General features: G+C 39.6%; 1 protein-coding gene across 8 annotated transcripts in view; it reads right to left on the bottom strand.

Annotated features, from left to right (window-relative positions):
- Nucleotides 1-1,924: 1,924 nt before the first annotated feature.
- MTUS1 (microtubule associated scaffold protein 1) overlaps nucleotides 1,925-16,378 on the bottom strand; it is a 111,296-nt gene continuing 96,842 nt past the window's right edge. For all 8 annotated transcript variants that reach the window (XM_031588647.2, XM_090139375.1, XM_031588646.2 and 5 more), the window contains 7 exons: nucleotides 10,892-11,106; nucleotides 10,256-10,361; nucleotides 9,192-9,265; nucleotides 8,994-9,089; nucleotides 6,347-6,463; nucleotides 4,961-5,058; nucleotides 1,925-4,135 (listed from right to left, as the gene is read on the bottom strand). In XM_031588647.2, the coding sequence (XP_031444507.2) occupies nucleotides 3,919-4,135; nucleotides 4,961-5,058; nucleotides 6,347-6,463; nucleotides 8,994-9,089; nucleotides 9,192-9,265; nucleotides 10,256-10,361; nucleotides 10,892-11,106 (923 nt within the window). In that variant the 3' untranslated portion in view covers nucleotides 1,925-3,918. The remainder of the gene's footprint in view (nucleotides 4,136-4,960; nucleotides 5,059-6,346; nucleotides 6,464-8,993; nucleotides 9,090-9,191; nucleotides 9,266-10,255; nucleotides 10,362-10,891; nucleotides 11,107-16,378) is intronic.

Below are 16,378 nucleotides of genomic sequence, written 5' to 3'. Positions count from 1 at the left end.
GATGTTCCTGAGCCTTAAATTGGACAATTAAATTTTCTCTCTCCCCCACTTGCTGGATATTTTAGTGACACCTGTCCAGACTTGTTCAGTTCTTCATCACTTTCTTGGTGACAGTTTGACAGGAGAGAAAAAGATCATGTAAATGCATCACTGGTCGAGTAGCATCCCTTCAGTTTAACTGTTATGTGGGCTGAGCACATGAAGGTCTCAGATCCAATTATGTCCACAGAAGTCTTTCTGGAAGACTTTTTTTTCTTTCCTGCAAACATTAGAAACATTTCCTGCACTATTATAAACAATGAGAGGAAATTACCACATATTATAACATTTCTTATTTCCCAAAAGCCTCATGGGTAGGCCTGATTCTTTCTAGCTTGATGCAAATGCATACTTCCACTTAAATAAACGATGATACAGGCTCAAAGAATGAAGCCTGAGAAATGAAGTCTAAGTGACCTGTCAAAATCACATGCCATGACCTGTCAGTATTGCACTTTCTATTTCCTTGCCGCAGCCTTGCTTTACTGAAGCAAGGAAGCAGCTATTACTGATGGTATTTCTTAATTTTAAGGATTAAGTTAGTTTCAGCTTCCTGAGTTTCAGCTTCCTGATAATCTTTGAACTCCAGCTCAGCCCTAAATTATTTCCTCGTCATCAGACAATTGCAGTTCTGAAGAACAGTGTTTACTGTAGAAGGAATTTCCAGCACAAATGGCCTGATACCAGGTTGCATGCAGGTGCCATGAGAATCACTATCTTCAAGGAGCGTAAAGAAGTTGAGTCAGCTTAGATTTTGCTGCGAGTATGGTGCGATTCAAAACCAAATACCTTTAAGGTATGAATAGCTGGAATAACAAACCATTTGGTACAGATAAAAATGTCATTGTGATGATTTTTCATGAAATTTTGCATTAAAGATAGGTAAGGTGGAGTATCTGAAGAAAAATCACCAGCGTAATTGCTCTGATAGCTCTAGACCTTTAGAATATATCTATGGGAAGCAGGTTTTAACTCAAGTTTCCATGCTAAGGAAATGGTCAGAAATATGTAGAAATTACTGGACTTTAAGGCTTTATTTGACTTTGCTAACACATAGTATCTAAATCAAAACTAGAAAGTTAATACTCAGTTAAATAGAGATAAGTACTGACACACATGAACAGAATGTTCTTTTCTGACCAGTAGCACACATGCTGAACTGGTAATTCTACAGTCTGATTTTAGTATACAAATATTTCTTCTTAACAGCATCAAAAATTCTGGTTGCAAGCAGTTCAGAGATGAGAAGTGTCCTGTATTGCTGACTTACCTCGTTGCACTCCACAGTTTTTGTATTACTTCATATGCCATACTTACAGTTCTGTCCCAGAAAAGCCTTCCCCTTCTCCCTGGTGTGAAGGGGTGTACAGCTGCCTGTACTCTTCTTCTGTCCTTATTACCTGAATTGCTGGATTGCTGAATTCTGGTGTTTTTGAGTTGTTGCTGGTTTTTTTTTTTGTTTTTTTTTGTTTTTTTAACTTAAAAGAATCCTCACTAAAAAAGAGTAAGTTTAAGAGGAGTCTTATGGGTGACTTTAGCAGAAGCATATTCACAGTGGGTACCTACATTAACCCAAAAGTATGAAATATTTTATCATTGCATAATTCTGTGATGTTACTTACATGTGTGCTTGTGGTGCTGTTTGTTTGTTTTTGAAACAGCCACCTCAAACTGAATAGCTGATAATTATAAGTAGCTCTGTGTAACTTCCTCTTACCAGAGTGGCAGGGTAGAGTTACAATTTTCTATGGGTTAGGTGAACATGAATTTTTGCAGTGAAGCTTCACTATTGCACTTCTGCTGCACAGGTACTAAGAGATATTTAATATTTAGAAGGATGTTCCTAGATTAGAGAGCATTTGACTAACAGACGCAGGAAAAAACCTTTCAATTAGTACAAAAATTTATTTTTTAAGCATTCAGCTCAAATACATGTGATTAAATCTCTTTGACCGTAGCAAATGAGTGTTCCAGTATATACCTTAAGTTTTAGCCCACAGAGGATTTTCATAATTAAATTTGAAACGCCAGAAAATTAAAAGCATTGAGATCACTAACAGTGGCAAGTACAGCGCCTTAAAAGGGGGTTAAGAGAGTGTAATAGTCTGTAAAATGGACCCTTAACTTGCACGTAATGTAAGATTAAGTAAATTGAATAATGAAACATTTTTGTTTCAGGAATTGACCACAAGTTTAATATATTACATGTTTACTTTTGTATGAGCACTGTTACTAGTCTTGTTTCTACATTCATCATTAAGATTGAAGTCTTGGGTAACATGGTTTGAAGTGGTTCTTCAGTTTAGTTCCCTGAATATTTTCTGTCTCCTCAATTTCTGTTCTCAAGCTACTGGAAAAAATGGGTGAACATGGCTGTGTCTTATCGTAACAGTCAGCCGTATAGCCAGCTGACAGCATTAGCTGAACTGTTACATAACTGTTATGGTGGTGCTGCAAATGGCATTGAAAAACCCAAACCCGGTGTTGTAAGCATGGAGTTTTGGAATACTGATTTGAACCTGTGTTTAGTAGATATGATGTAGAGATTTTAAAACAGGTCTAACCAAGGGAGTAGCTAGGTTATCTGATTACCTTGATTAAGCTGAAACTCAGCATATGACATTTCTGGACATGCTGACACCCTCAGCCCCCAGGTTCAGCAGGCAGGACAAATTTTTCCCCTACTCTACAGAATTTCCTGTACAGGATCTTTTGCCAGATGAACTGGCAAACACTGATATCCTGCAGTCTCAGAGAAAAGGTGTAGCAGACTTAGCAGGGTAATTATCCACAGCTATCACCTTCCCTGTCTTCCACAGAAGAACTGAGTCAACTCCACAAATGTTAATACAAATGCTAATGCTTAAAAAGTGAATGTGCCACCAGGTGCACTGAAATTCACAGATTACTTAAGAATCTTATTGAGAACTTGAGTACTTAATTATTGCAGTTTTCTCTTTGGCTTTCAAATCTTGTTTCTCTTTCAGTAGATGGTCTCAGCAATAGATGTGCTGTTTAAGGATCTGTTTTCAGCAGGTAAAGTGATAGGTCTGGGCACCTAACCCTGCCCCTGTACTGAGAACTTCAGAATCAGTGTCCTTCAAAGTCAGATTCAGAATCTATTGACTTGAAAGACAAAATCTACTGCAACTAACAGCCTCTTCATAACCAATGCTGTTGTGCATGCACAATATGGCTACAATTCAGTTTGCTTTTAAAATTCATTCGAAGTTGCATAGAAAGGTAGGCCAAGACACTGAGTCAATGGACAAAGCTTTTCACACTATTCTTTCACTGAAGACAGGAAGATGAAGGAAACTAACCTACAGCATCAGTGGCTGTCTCTCATCATTTCTGTGAGAGTACCCTTGGCTAAAAGCGTGAACTGACACCATCGTTAAGGAAGTACATGTCAATCTGTAGTCTTCAGCTTTTATCCTTTATTACATACACAGCAAAGAAGGCAGCATTAGACACACGCACGGTGTGTTACATCCATTCCATCCACAGCACACATGCGCACACGCAAACAAACAGCCTTTAAAAAAGTGTCTGTGATAAGGAACATATTATAAAGGTTGTGATCTTTATCTCTAAGCCCCTGAGCTTTTCCTTATGGTTAGGTGAAAAGGCAATGAATAAGTCTTTCCTTGCTCTCTAAGTGCTTTGTGCAACTCTGTCCATAGAGGTCATAAGTCTTTTTGGGAGAAGCTACGTGAGTCTCACTCCCATAATCTGTCTCTTATCGTCATTTTTGCACCAAGTTTCCAGTTATGTTTAGTTGTCATACTCAGCTAATATAGCTCTTGCTCCTGCGATTAAAGTTATGATCAGTTCTGCAGACCACAAATGAAATGCAATCCCCTGTCTTTCGAGATGTCATCTTGGTGAGACTGTAGGACTAGAGAAGTTACCAGAATTTCGTGGAGACTGAAGAGGCACAGATGGAGAACTGGGAGACAGTTTTCTTGGGCTGCATAGGTCACCATTATGCAGCTTCCACAGAAGTTCTTCATTTTCCATTGACAGACGTTTGTTGACTTTAGATTCTTTCTCTAGGGACTCCTGTAAAACAGCTTGCTCAGTAGAAAGTTGCCTGTAAAAGACAGATTTACGTCAGAGCATGTCACAGAGTTGGTTACAGTATTCATTGTTCAAGAATAGTTTGAACTTGCATAAAACTCTGCTTTGCTTACAACTGAATTACTTCCTTAGTATGAGAATGAAATGAGGATTTACCATGTTTGCAGCCCATGGGATTTACATTTGTAGCTTAGAAAAAGCAGGAGGAGGTTCCAATGAGGAGCATTCCTGGAGGCCAGTAAATATAACCAGAAAAAGTACCTGAAAAGTGAGACTTGTCCCACTAACAATGACATCTTCAGTGGCCATGCTCAAGCCTTGGGCTCTTGGAGCAGACTCAGCTCTACATAGAACCTCAGACAAAAAAGGTTTTCCTGTTCATTTAAATAGCACTTGAGGTTAGAAGAACCTCAGACCCATTTTATTCATGCTAAATATTGCTGTCATTGCTAACTAAAACATACTGGTCTTTTCCCTGATATTGGGCACAAATCGCTCAACTGAAGCAGTTAAAAGTTGAGCCAGTTTAACTGAGAGGCCAGTAGTATTTGGTGAGCCTGTAGCAATCTGCTGTAAGATGGTATTGTCTGAGATGCTTCTTCTCCCTGAAATGTTGCTTTGGAGTGCTTTGATGAGCCTTACTTCTTTACAGTCTCTTCCTGTTTGGTTTTCTACAGAAGAATGTACAGCTATAAAGACAGAAGTAGAAAAAGAAAGATTTCTTCTACAGAAAACTACATAAACCTAGACACTGGTGTTTACATGTTTTTCTTGCTTGTTACAGGAAGATCTTCCCCAGGTTAATGAGAATATCTTAAAAGTTTCAGATATTTTTCACCTTGAAAGTTCCATATGCTTGTCCATCCTAGCTTTTAATTCTTCATTTTCCTGCTGAACCTTCTTTAATTTATCCATTAGGATGGTGTTGTTTTCCACCTTAGAATAAAAGGTCACAGTTTAAAATAAAGTCATACACATACAACTCAAGATACCAACATTCTTAGCACAGAGTTTACAGAGTTTGTTACAATAAAGGGAAAAACAGGCACAGTGACTTTTGAGTAAAAGAAGACTGACCTGCTATCATGGCTTAATATTTTGAAATAGTCAAACAGGTCTGCTTACCTTATTCTTGTGTAACGCTGGCATTGTGCCACTTTTGCTGATTACATGCCAGAAGAGAAGCTGGATAAGGTCCATGCTACTTGACTAGCAGATTCTAGTAACTTTTGTGAGTTACAGGCAGCAGTTCTGTGAACTGCTGCAGCCTGGAGGCTGCCTAGAAGTACTGTGCTAGAGCAAGAAATGGAAGAAGTTCCCCTCTGTACACAACTCTCCCTGCTACTCTCCTGATTTTACTCCATTGTTGCAAGATGTTACCAATAGTTATGGAAAAAAATTAATTTTTAAATGGTTGTATGTTCCAAGGGCTTCTCTGCTGAGACAAACTTCTGTCAGAAAAGATGAGGGTTGACAAGTAACGTTCTAGCAACTGTAGACCAATGGCATGGTGCAACATATGATGTTGTGCAACACTCAACAAATAACATGAATGTATTCCCTTGTATCCAAACCCTTCTGTATTTTCTCATTAAAATATTGCTCAACCTGTTATTACAACTGTTCCAAAGCTCCACCCAGGATAAGGCCACAAATTAGATATGCCAAATAATGTTAAGTTCTGCCCCCAAAATTGCTGTTTCACATAGATATATGCACAGGTTGGGAACAAATCCACACAGCTGATCAAATAATTTAAAGCTGACAAGTGTTTGATCTCAGCTACTCAACTCTAGATGAAAATGCAATCTCTTCTTGTTTAATTAATGTAGCTACCATGTTAAGGTTTTCCTAACAGTGCAGTCTGTCTTCCATAATACTTGAGTAAATGTGAACAGGTGAGGATTTTCTTTTTGTTTAGGAGATGGGGTAAAAGAGAGGAAAAGGTAGAAGAGGCTCTCAGCTCCATACTAACTTGCTATAGTTCGTGCAACTCAGTAGCTGTCTTAAGAGATGGAAAGACCACTTAGAGCATCTGTTCCCCCTTGATACAGCCCAACACAAACAAAGTTGTACCTGCAGTGGGAGTGTGCCCCTTTAGTTTTGCATGCTTCCTTTTAAACAAGAAAAAAATCTTTGCATACAAGTCTGACCAGCCTGAATTCATCATCAGAACACAGCTAGAGAAACAGTCCAGAATTGCCTGACCCCAGGGGAAACCCACCAGTTTGTCCATCTTCATTAGCTTTATATCTTGCTGATGGAGTTTCTCATTCTTGATCTCCAGCACTGCTTTCAAACTTTCCAGCTCCTGTTCCAGATACATGATCTGCGGGTTTTTCTGAAAGATTTCCACAGAGTTTGCTTATTACCTTAATTTCATGGATGATTTAAGTGTTTCCCTGCTATTTAAGAAAGAGCAAGAAAATAAAAATCAGAATGACAATTATTTGTTCTAGGTGAAATCAAGTTTGACAGCTTTGCATAAGAAAAAGATCCGGTGCTGCTTTCTCATCTGATTTTCTTTGTTCTTCATTTTAAATCAACAGTTGCAGTTTCCCTTAGCAGGTGTTCAGAAAAGACTTTGTACATATGTGAAAAATCCTCATGAGTCAGAGGATGGCACTAAAGCTGTCACAGCCCAGCCAGTTTTGTGAGAGTGCTGAAAGGTTCCCTTTAAGGCAAGGAGTTCCAAAATTTATTCTGCATTACTCATAACCCATCCCAGGAGATAATAAGAGTAAACATTTGAAGAGTTTTTCAGGTGCTGGAACGGTTCAAAAAACACACAAGCTTATAAAGCCATACATTTGGCTGTAGCTAGTTTTAACTGTTTTCTACCTGAAGGTACGTAGTTCATAAGAAGAAATTCAACATTTTTCGTTTTACATTCTTCCAGAAGACCTGGCAATGCAATTGCATTTAAAAATCCTGCACTGTTTTATGTTTGTGACTTCTCAGTACGGTACATAAGACTTGGCTTTCTTGGGGGGTGGAAGGAAGAGTGGGGACAGTCTGTTTTTTTCAGAGATATCTCTTCCAGAGTAAGGAAGCAATCAAGCACTGTAGAGTAAATCACATTCTTAATATTTCAAAGGCAAAGAAATAAAGTTCATTTCAAAATAGTATGAGTGGAAAACAAACAGAAGTTAATCAGTGACTGAGTCTATCTTTAAAAACAAGCAATTTCTCTTAGCACATTTTGGTGGAAAGCTGAGGTACCATGATGAATACAGCTTCATTGCCTCATAAGCATCCTAAGGTGTGCAGGAGATGCCTGTAGTTCTGTGGGATGAGGTCCACAGTACATCAGAGCCCTGTGCAGGAATTAAGTACAGAACCACCACACTTTACAGTGACACAAGGGCCTGATCTAGTCTGTGTCTGTTCTGCCTGCTCTCCTGTCCTCCTCTCCTGCCTACTCATAGCAGAATACCAAGCCAGATAAAAAGTCTGAAAAGAGACAGATATAAGGTTTTAGCAAAAAAATATAGGAATATCAAGTGATACTAATTAAATACTGCTGGAAAGGTAGGCATACACCTCTATCGTCAGAAGGCAAACAGAAGTTCTAGTAGTGCAGCATATGTGTTTACTAGGGAAGAATATATCAAATCAAACCATTATCTTTCCATACAGAAGCCTTAAGCTTATGAAGCTTATCTGTCAGGATGCAAAGCATATTTGCAGCTGTGTAAAATCACTTAACTATTGCTCTAAAATAACCTCTGAGCACAGCTAAACACAGTGTTCTCTTTGGTATCACCTCTCCCAAACACAGCAACACTGCTTGCAGATTCTGCTTGCAGTTCTGCCCTGCCACTAGAATAAATAACAAGAAGAAACAAATGGTCCAGTGAGAATTAAAGCTGCTTCTAGTTGGTAAGCCTGCACTTCTGCACACAAAGCAGATTTTTTTTTTCTGGCTTTTTCCTCTCCCAGAGTTCTCTATGTTCATGTTTGGTTTTCCATCTAAAGGGCTCCCTGTAGCTGGGCCAAAGGTCATGTTACTGGAATTTTGCCCTGCCATTCTCTGACCATCAGGGTCTTCCTCTGTCCCACTTCCCTGACCCTGAGCTCTATTACTGTTTATATTTTTTTCCAAGCATATATCTGTTGCTCTTTAGGTTTGAGTGTTTGACCAAGTCAAAGACGGGGTGAATACTAGAAGACATAACGTAGCAGAGGCATATAAATCAACTATGTCCAAACCCACTTAACAGACTGTCCTAACAGATAAAACACAGACTGACTACACTTGCAAGACTGCCCATTTAAAGTAGCAAAACCAACAAAATCTGAGCATTTTAATTGGTTTTTTTTTTTAGCACAGAATTTCTCTCTGTGAGAAAACATTACTACAGGTCACACTGAAAATAAACTAGAAAATAAGTATGTCTGTCTCTAGCCATCTCCAAATGCATGAAAAACTTCTCTCAAAGCACATTTCTGACCCCAGGAGCATCATAGATGACAACAGCCTTGGGAGAAAGGTGAGAACGAAAAGTTTATCTAAAGGATACACCAGAAACAAGCACAGGTCATAAGTTCATTGAAGACTCAAGTACAAGAAGTTAATTTTGTAGCAGTGATACAAGACAGCCTACACACCCTCATGGTGCTCGTTGAGCATTTATCAACTGACGAGAAGCAAGATATGATACACCTGCACACACTCAGGTTTTCAGATTCACTTAGGCTTTAACTTACACACTCAATAGATTTATAACAGTAGGCAATCCGTTTACATACAATATTAATATGTATTGGAGCTCTCACATTTGATTACAAGCCTTTCACATCATGCAATAAAATAAACCCGAGCATAAAAGTTCTGCCTGTCTGCTTTACTTTTGGAGATCTGGACTTACAAGACTGGCTTTTTCTTTGGCTGTTTGTTTTTGCTCTTCTAATTTCAGCTTCTCACTTAGAGCAACGTTTTCACATTTTAATTCATCAATTTTTTTCTGAAATGAAAAGACAGAGCACAGTTAGGCCAAGAATTCAGTGCACATCTCCAAAATCCCATTTAAGTTTTAGATCTGCAGTGACTCAACCCCCAAATGTACCTCTAGCAATTCCTGCTTCTCCTTAAAGGAATCTTCAAGCGACTTCCTTTCAGATTCATGGGCATTCTTGAGCTCTGCAACAAATGATTTTTGTAGATTTTTAATATATGATGTGGGGTTTGTTTGTTTGTTTGTTTTTTTAACAAGGACAAATAGCCAAAACACATATGCACAGATGCAGAGTCACTGCCAACAAGGAAAGAACATTTATCACAAACCATCCCAAAGCCTTACAAAGTATAAGATTTATCGCCGTTTCAGATTTGTGGGCTGTCCTCTCACAAACACATTTCATTAGTTGACAGCATCTCAAGTTTGAAAGCACTCATCTACATGCAACAGATGGACGAATTGAGCACAGATCCACATCTGACAAAAGCTGATCTTCTGAAAGGAATTAGAGGCAAAAAACGTATCGTGTCTCCCCGGCATTTATTGAAAAACATTTCCTTTCCTCCTTTGGAAATATCCTGCAGAAGAGCTCTGCAGTTATACTGGAAATGCCTTTAAGGAGACAAAAAGATCACTGGAAATTTGCTTGTAAGGTGGAGTCAAAGGGAGGATGGAGGCCATCACCTCTTAAATCATCTAGACACAATGCAATTTAAATCTGAACACATCTCTTCCTAGAAAAAACTTCACTCTTCTAAACAATGCATAGTATTTCTCAACTTGAGAAACATTCCCACATCAATCTGGACACCACCTAACCCTTCTTAATGTTCATCTCAATTTTGAGGTGCTCCTTACAGAAGTGTGGGGGTGGTAGGGAAAGAGTTGCTCCTTTACCATGACATTTTGAGGGCAGGCTGTAATTTAGACGCATCCTGTAAAAGTCATCTCCACTCTTAAACTGTTTTGAAAGTTTCATTCAATCACGATGGGTTATTTCTGTATATAAAATAGACTTGTTCAGAGCCAAAAGAAGGAATTCAGCCAGCATTTGTAAGGATAGCTGACCAGCAAGAAGAAGGAAATGTGCATATTCAGGTTTAATGTGTTTGAATATTTTTGTTTGTGACTAGTAGTACTACATTGTATGGACTTGAATACACAATACTTGCCCGAAAAAGAGGATTCATATTTCTTTTTCAGCTCCTCTACTTTTTCTGAGTGGCTGTTTTCAAGTTGCAGCTTTAAGTTTTCATGTGTGACATTTAAGTTGTCCACCTGCAATATGACAAGATGAGTTTTTCCCCTTATTATGACATTTTAACCCTCGCTGAAAGTATTGTTATGGTGGTTTTATGCTGTGCTTAAGTCTAGATAGCACTTAACAGATGGTCACAGGAAAAGCTAAGCCACATACAACACTTAATAGAAGAGAACAGTCTACAGACACCAACAGAATGTACGTGTCTCTCACACACATGGAATTGCTGCAAAGCAATTCCAAGCCAGGTGTGGTTTTATAAATCTTAAAACTCAAGCTGCTTCAAGTACCCGAAGAGCTCCAGACATAACTGAAGCTTACAGAATGCTGAATTTCTACCATGTTAAAACACAACCTTAAGGCTTGGCCAGCTTTGCATACTAACATTTTCTTTCGTAATTGCAATCAAGTAGAGTTTCACATTAGATAAAATACATTCATTAATAGCCAAAATAAACAAACAAATAAATCAGTCAAGATTCCTCAAGGGCTCATTTGTAGCAGAAAACAATTGTTGAAGAATATTCCTACTCCAAATACCACAAACCTGCTCCTGGAGCTGCGCTTTGTACTTCTCAGCTTCTTCAATGCAGATACTTTGGAGCTTCTCGCATTCTGCGGTGTAAAACTGCTTGAGCCTCTCCTCCAATTCAGCTAAATCGCTGTGATGCTGCTCGTTTAATTTCTGCAGGAATCCTTCATAAGTAGCTTGCAGTTCATTCCTGTCTCTCTCCAATTTCTCACAAGCTGCAGAAGTTGTTACTGAAGATGGCAAAATTTAAAAAAAAAAAAAGTCATCTGATCAAGTTCATTGCTAAGTTCACAGTCTCATTACAGGTACTAAGGATGGAAACATGCCTGCATAGGAACTGAGATATACAAAGACAAGTATCATTTATCCATTTATCTATGAAACGAGTGCCACCTCCAAAGACACAAGAAAAGACCTTTGCAAAAATACTGAATACATTGTGTCTTATGCTAAGAATTAATTTAATCTAGTTAAATCAGAAACCCTCACATAAAGCACAAACGTGACAGTATGTCATGACATAGAAGAATGAATGTCTCACTGGAGATACCAGAGTGCTCTAATAAAAAAAATAATTGGATTTGCTACTTCACCTAATTTGATCCCATTTCAGGAGCTATTTGTCAGAGTACTTCACTTTCTGATGTATAAACCACTTAGCTAAATTGGAAAGTCTTAACATCCTGAAGGCCATCCATCCAGCATGCTAACCATGCTCAACTACAGAACACTGAGGCAATTGCACAGACTGCCCTAAGCAGAGTAATACAGAAGCACCAATCTGAAACGTACTGCTAATGTGCGTGCACCAAATAGATTTAAATATGCAAGACAGAGAGCAGTTCAGGCCCAGGGCAGAGTGTTAAAGAAGCAAACAGAATACTTTACAGCTCTCCATACATTTTTATTAACAACTGCAAGTAAAGGAAACTGCCTAGGTTTTTCTCTCCATATTTACTGAGCTGATTAAAAGGCAAAACAGAAACTTGTGCTTTAGAGTTTGAAATTTAGCACTCATACCTCCCACCAAAAGCGCTGGAACAGAAAGAATCCCTTTTCTGCTATAAATTGGATTGGAACAAACCCCTCGTGCAGCTGCACATGGGCTGGAAGAAGGTGAAACAGGACCGCTAGCAGAAGCACGAGGTCACCGACCTCAAGCACGATCACTTCTGTGCAGCATTTATCACTTTTGCTTAAAATAAATTTTAAAATTAATTAATCAGGTGAGTATCTCCTTAAGAGAAAAATCAGCTAGAACGTTAATGTGATCTTGAATGAAATGTAGGAGAGTTAACGTGCACACACACTTTATAGCAGCTTGGCACACTGCCCAAACAACATAAACTCTGTGGAAGCATTAGAAGATTCAAGAATTTTGGTACAGGCATTACAGGAAATTCTTATCATAGCTTTGTTTGAGCGCTAAGATACATGGATTGTACATGGATCTTCAAGGGCTGAGGCCCAAACCAGTCCTGGCTTCAGCTGTCCTGAAAGCAGCCTGCCTGAAGTTGGGCATGTGTTAGATTTGCCCTCTGCTACAGCTCAGCAAAAGAACAAATGAATGGTACCTGCACTCCATTAAGGAAAATGCAGCAAAGTCCTGGCACTACTGCAATCAATTGATGCGTGCACTTGAAGTGTAAGAGAAAGCTGTACTGCATGGAGATCTCTCTGCATCTGTATCTTCTTGAATTACTGGTGCCTTTTTGTTTTTGTTTGTTTTAGAAACAAACAAACCAACCAACCAACCCCACAAGAACCCAGACGCTTCAGCTTTGTGCAAGTGTTCTGTTGGAAAGCTCTGCTGAGCAGGACAGCACTAAGGCAAGCTGTTCGCCCTGACATTGGCAATAATGCAATGAAAAGCTCAACACAAACACATCACAACATTCACTCATGATTTCACAGCTTTCTAAACCATCATCAAGTAAGATTTTTATTTCCTTAATTTTTTCCATGAATGACAGTCATAAACAGATTCTTTTGGGGAAGGGAAGGAGAAAAAAAATGAGCAAACTCCTATCACATCACATTGACAAGTTTACTGACTGTGTATGTTTTGCATTTTCATGCTTTTGGGAAAAAAGAAATGTCATAGATAGGGGATGTTCTTTGTAATGCAAAGAAACAGGCAGAGAACCAAATGGAAACATCACTCAACCAGCAACATGCAGAACAGATCTGGCCATTTACCACTGAGTCATGGCACAGAGCAAGCAGCTCACATGCCTCATTTAAAGTAATTGTAGTGAACTTTCAGATGATCCACTTCCTTTAAAAACCAAGTAATCCAACTCTTGACTTATAAGGCCTGAGCCACTGCTTTGCCTCTGGTGAGCTAAAAGAATTTGCTGCCTCACTTTGCCTTGTCTTTAAATATCAGCATAGAGATCTTCAGATGACGCAAAACATTTCAGAAAAAAATCAAACAGCAAACCCTGCCTTTGTCAAAGGGAACAGCCACATCAGGTCTTGTTCAGCCAGTTTGCAATCCAGATTTATGAGAAGACTCATGTTATGAAGATAAACAAAAACTAACTTTTAAAGTCTGCACCAGCAGTTGGAAGTCACCTGGCCTTCCGAAGGCTCTGCACGTCCCTGCAGACAGCATGTTTTGCTGCACCCTTGCCATGCAGGCAAGGAGCAAAACCGCCAGTGGACTCCCAGTACCACGAGCGTGCAGTGAACTGCATGTGAAGTTCCAGCAAAAGCTCCAACTGAAGAATTGTGCTGAAGTTACAAGAAGCCCTCTAAACAACAATGATCTGTCCCCTTGCTCAAGACTCAAGTGTCTGCAGCATTTTGCACAGCTCTGTTTGTCTCCACACTGAGTAATACAATCTACGACTGCACATTGTCTTGTTTTAAGAGAGGGACAGGCCATGCAAGAGGCAATCATCCCTTTGCTGGGCCACTTATGCACAGCAGGGAATACTGCAAAACTCCTGACTGACTTTGATAACTCAATGTAAGACTTCTCTCCCAGAACTGGTGTTTAATTTTGTGAAAAAAAAATTGCAACTAGAACTTGCACACTTCCAGTAGCACATAAAACTCCATTTCAACTTTCCATGAACTTCAGAGACATCCTGAAATGCATGCTTGTTTTTTATACGTTCCTCTGCCTTCTTATAGCACTTCCCTTCACAGTTCCACATCTTCCTTAGGCCACTCATTACAAAATAAGACCATACACTTTGAGCAAAAAGCAACAGGAGATGCAAACAGTCTGGCAGCATTTGAAAGAAAAATCAAGTCAGTAAATCAAGCAGGGTTTACTTCATTATTGATATAGCAAATCCATTATTTTTTTTTCTGCACTTGGTTGTCCCGGTGAACAATCCAAGACAGACCATCATTCCTGTATTATAACAGCACAGAGCAAGATTATTCCATATTTCTACACTTCTAACACCTGCTTATTACACAGTGCAATAAGAATGTGGTTCTTTTGGGCAGAACCACCACTACCTCTGGCAATCACAGGAAGTTTCTGAAATTTGGTAGCAGCATACCTTCTGACCAGAAATGCTGCTTTCAGCTTGTGAATTTAACACCTGTATGGAGATGTGAACAACGGCCACTTCCATCCCACATGTGTCACTGCACAGCTCTGTATGTCAGCTATCTGAACCCCAGCCTAGGGGATGTGGAAAGTGGGCACCAGCAGCACCTTTCTGCATGAGAAACCACAGCCACAGAGGTTGCCCTTTTTCATAGAACCCCGAAGACATTTCTCTCACATTTCCAGCAAAAGCAGCCAAGGGGTAAGCCTTGACAATTGCACAGCATCTCCTCCTTAATTTAAACTAAGATTTAGTTGGTTTTTTATTCCAGTTATCTAACAATTCATCACAATAAACCAATTCAGTCCTTATGGATCAAGTACTTACATAAAAACATTTCTCAACTTACTCTACTCTCACTTAAAAGCCACTGTAAGCACAGCTCAGAGGAGATAAGACAGCTTACCTGAATCGAATCATTTTGAAACAAAAGTTATCTTCATAAAACTATTCAAGTCACTCCCTGGCCTAGCCATGCTTCAGGAAACAAGAAGCCATGGGGCTGTCTGACATTCTGAAGAGGTTGCTGAAGCAGCAAACCAGTGGCACTTTAATAGGTGTGGGGGACGTGAAATAAGGATCATTGCCAGAGAACATCAAGCATTTAGCATAGTACTACATCACAGTGCATAACATTTTATTGTTCTAATGTTATTAATCACATAGAATTATTTATGTGTATGTTCTGTTGACCAGCAGTTCTACTGGAGACGCACAAGCTTCTTTCCTTCTCTATATAAAGGTTTATTATCATAACCAACCAATAATTAATTTGTGTTTTTGGCAGATTCCTAGTACTGGAAATTCTTCCACCCAAGCATGCTTTCAGTTTATGACCAAGTTTCTCTGGGTGTTACCCATGGCACAGCGTCAAGCCAAGTTTTGGGCAAGCTGAAATGAGCCAGGTAAACCAAGAGAACGCTTTAGGGCACATATAGGTGGGTAAGGCTGAATGCTCAGATGAAGTACGCAGGTATCTGCCAGGAAGAAAGCTCCTATCCTTTAGTACTACAAATATCACCACAGCGTCAGCAGGCAGGCAAACGCATGGGAGGAAATGCTCCTTCCCCCAGATAATTGATGGAAATGTCTAGCTTCTGTTAAATGTTTTTAAGAATTACCCAAACCTGGAAACCAAACCATATTCACTTCATCTGCCAGTTAAAAAAAAAAAAAAACAGAACAAAAAAGCCAATAGCCTTTATATCCCAACCTCCAAAGCACGCTTTAAAGGTCAATTACTAATAAAAAATAGCAGAGAAAATTACACGAAAATATTTCTGAAGAAAATGCTGTTTATCAATTGCAATGCAGAGGAGTCCACAGGACTGCACAGGACACGTGCACATCCCTCCTGCCCACTAAAAAGATTCCTGGCTGCAGGTCCAAAGGGGCCAGCAGCTGCTGTGCCAACCCTGCAGCAGCATGGGCCTGGGCTGCAGCCAGCAGAGCTGCAGACTGAAATAATCCAGAGTCAAATTCACTGCAAGGAGCAGTTTCATGTCACTGAGGAAATATGCAGTTCTTGCTGCTTCTACTTACATAATTAAACAGGCAACTAGAAATGATTTATATAGCAGCTTGTACGTTAATGAGCAGGGAAATTTAAGTGACAAGCAGCATTCGGATCTGCTCCGGGTTCCCAGGACCAAAGCAGTTACACTGAAATCTCCCCCGTTCAGTCCCTGAGGCTGTGAATGGATCTGGCCTCCTTTGAAAAGCCCTTCCCCAACCACCATTATGTCCAACCCCCAACACGGTGCCTGGGGAATGCCCTCCATGCGTGGAATAAGGACACCACAGCTGGCTAAGGGAGATCTTAGGGCTGCAGCAGTGCATGGCTCAATCAGCCCACACTGCTAATGCTCCATTTGCACACCGTCATTAAACAAGAATGTATTTGAATAGGAAGTGTATTACGGAATTACAG

Source organism: Phasianus colchicus, chromosome 4 (assembly GCF_987193195.1).
Source record: "Phasianus colchicus chromosome 4, bPhaCol1.hap1.1, whole genome shotgun sequence".
Classification (NCBI taxonomy): Eukaryota; Metazoa; Chordata; class Aves; order Galliformes; family Phasianidae; genus Phasianus; species Phasianus colchicus.
This window is presented reverse-complemented; position numbering and strand designations above follow the sequence as displayed.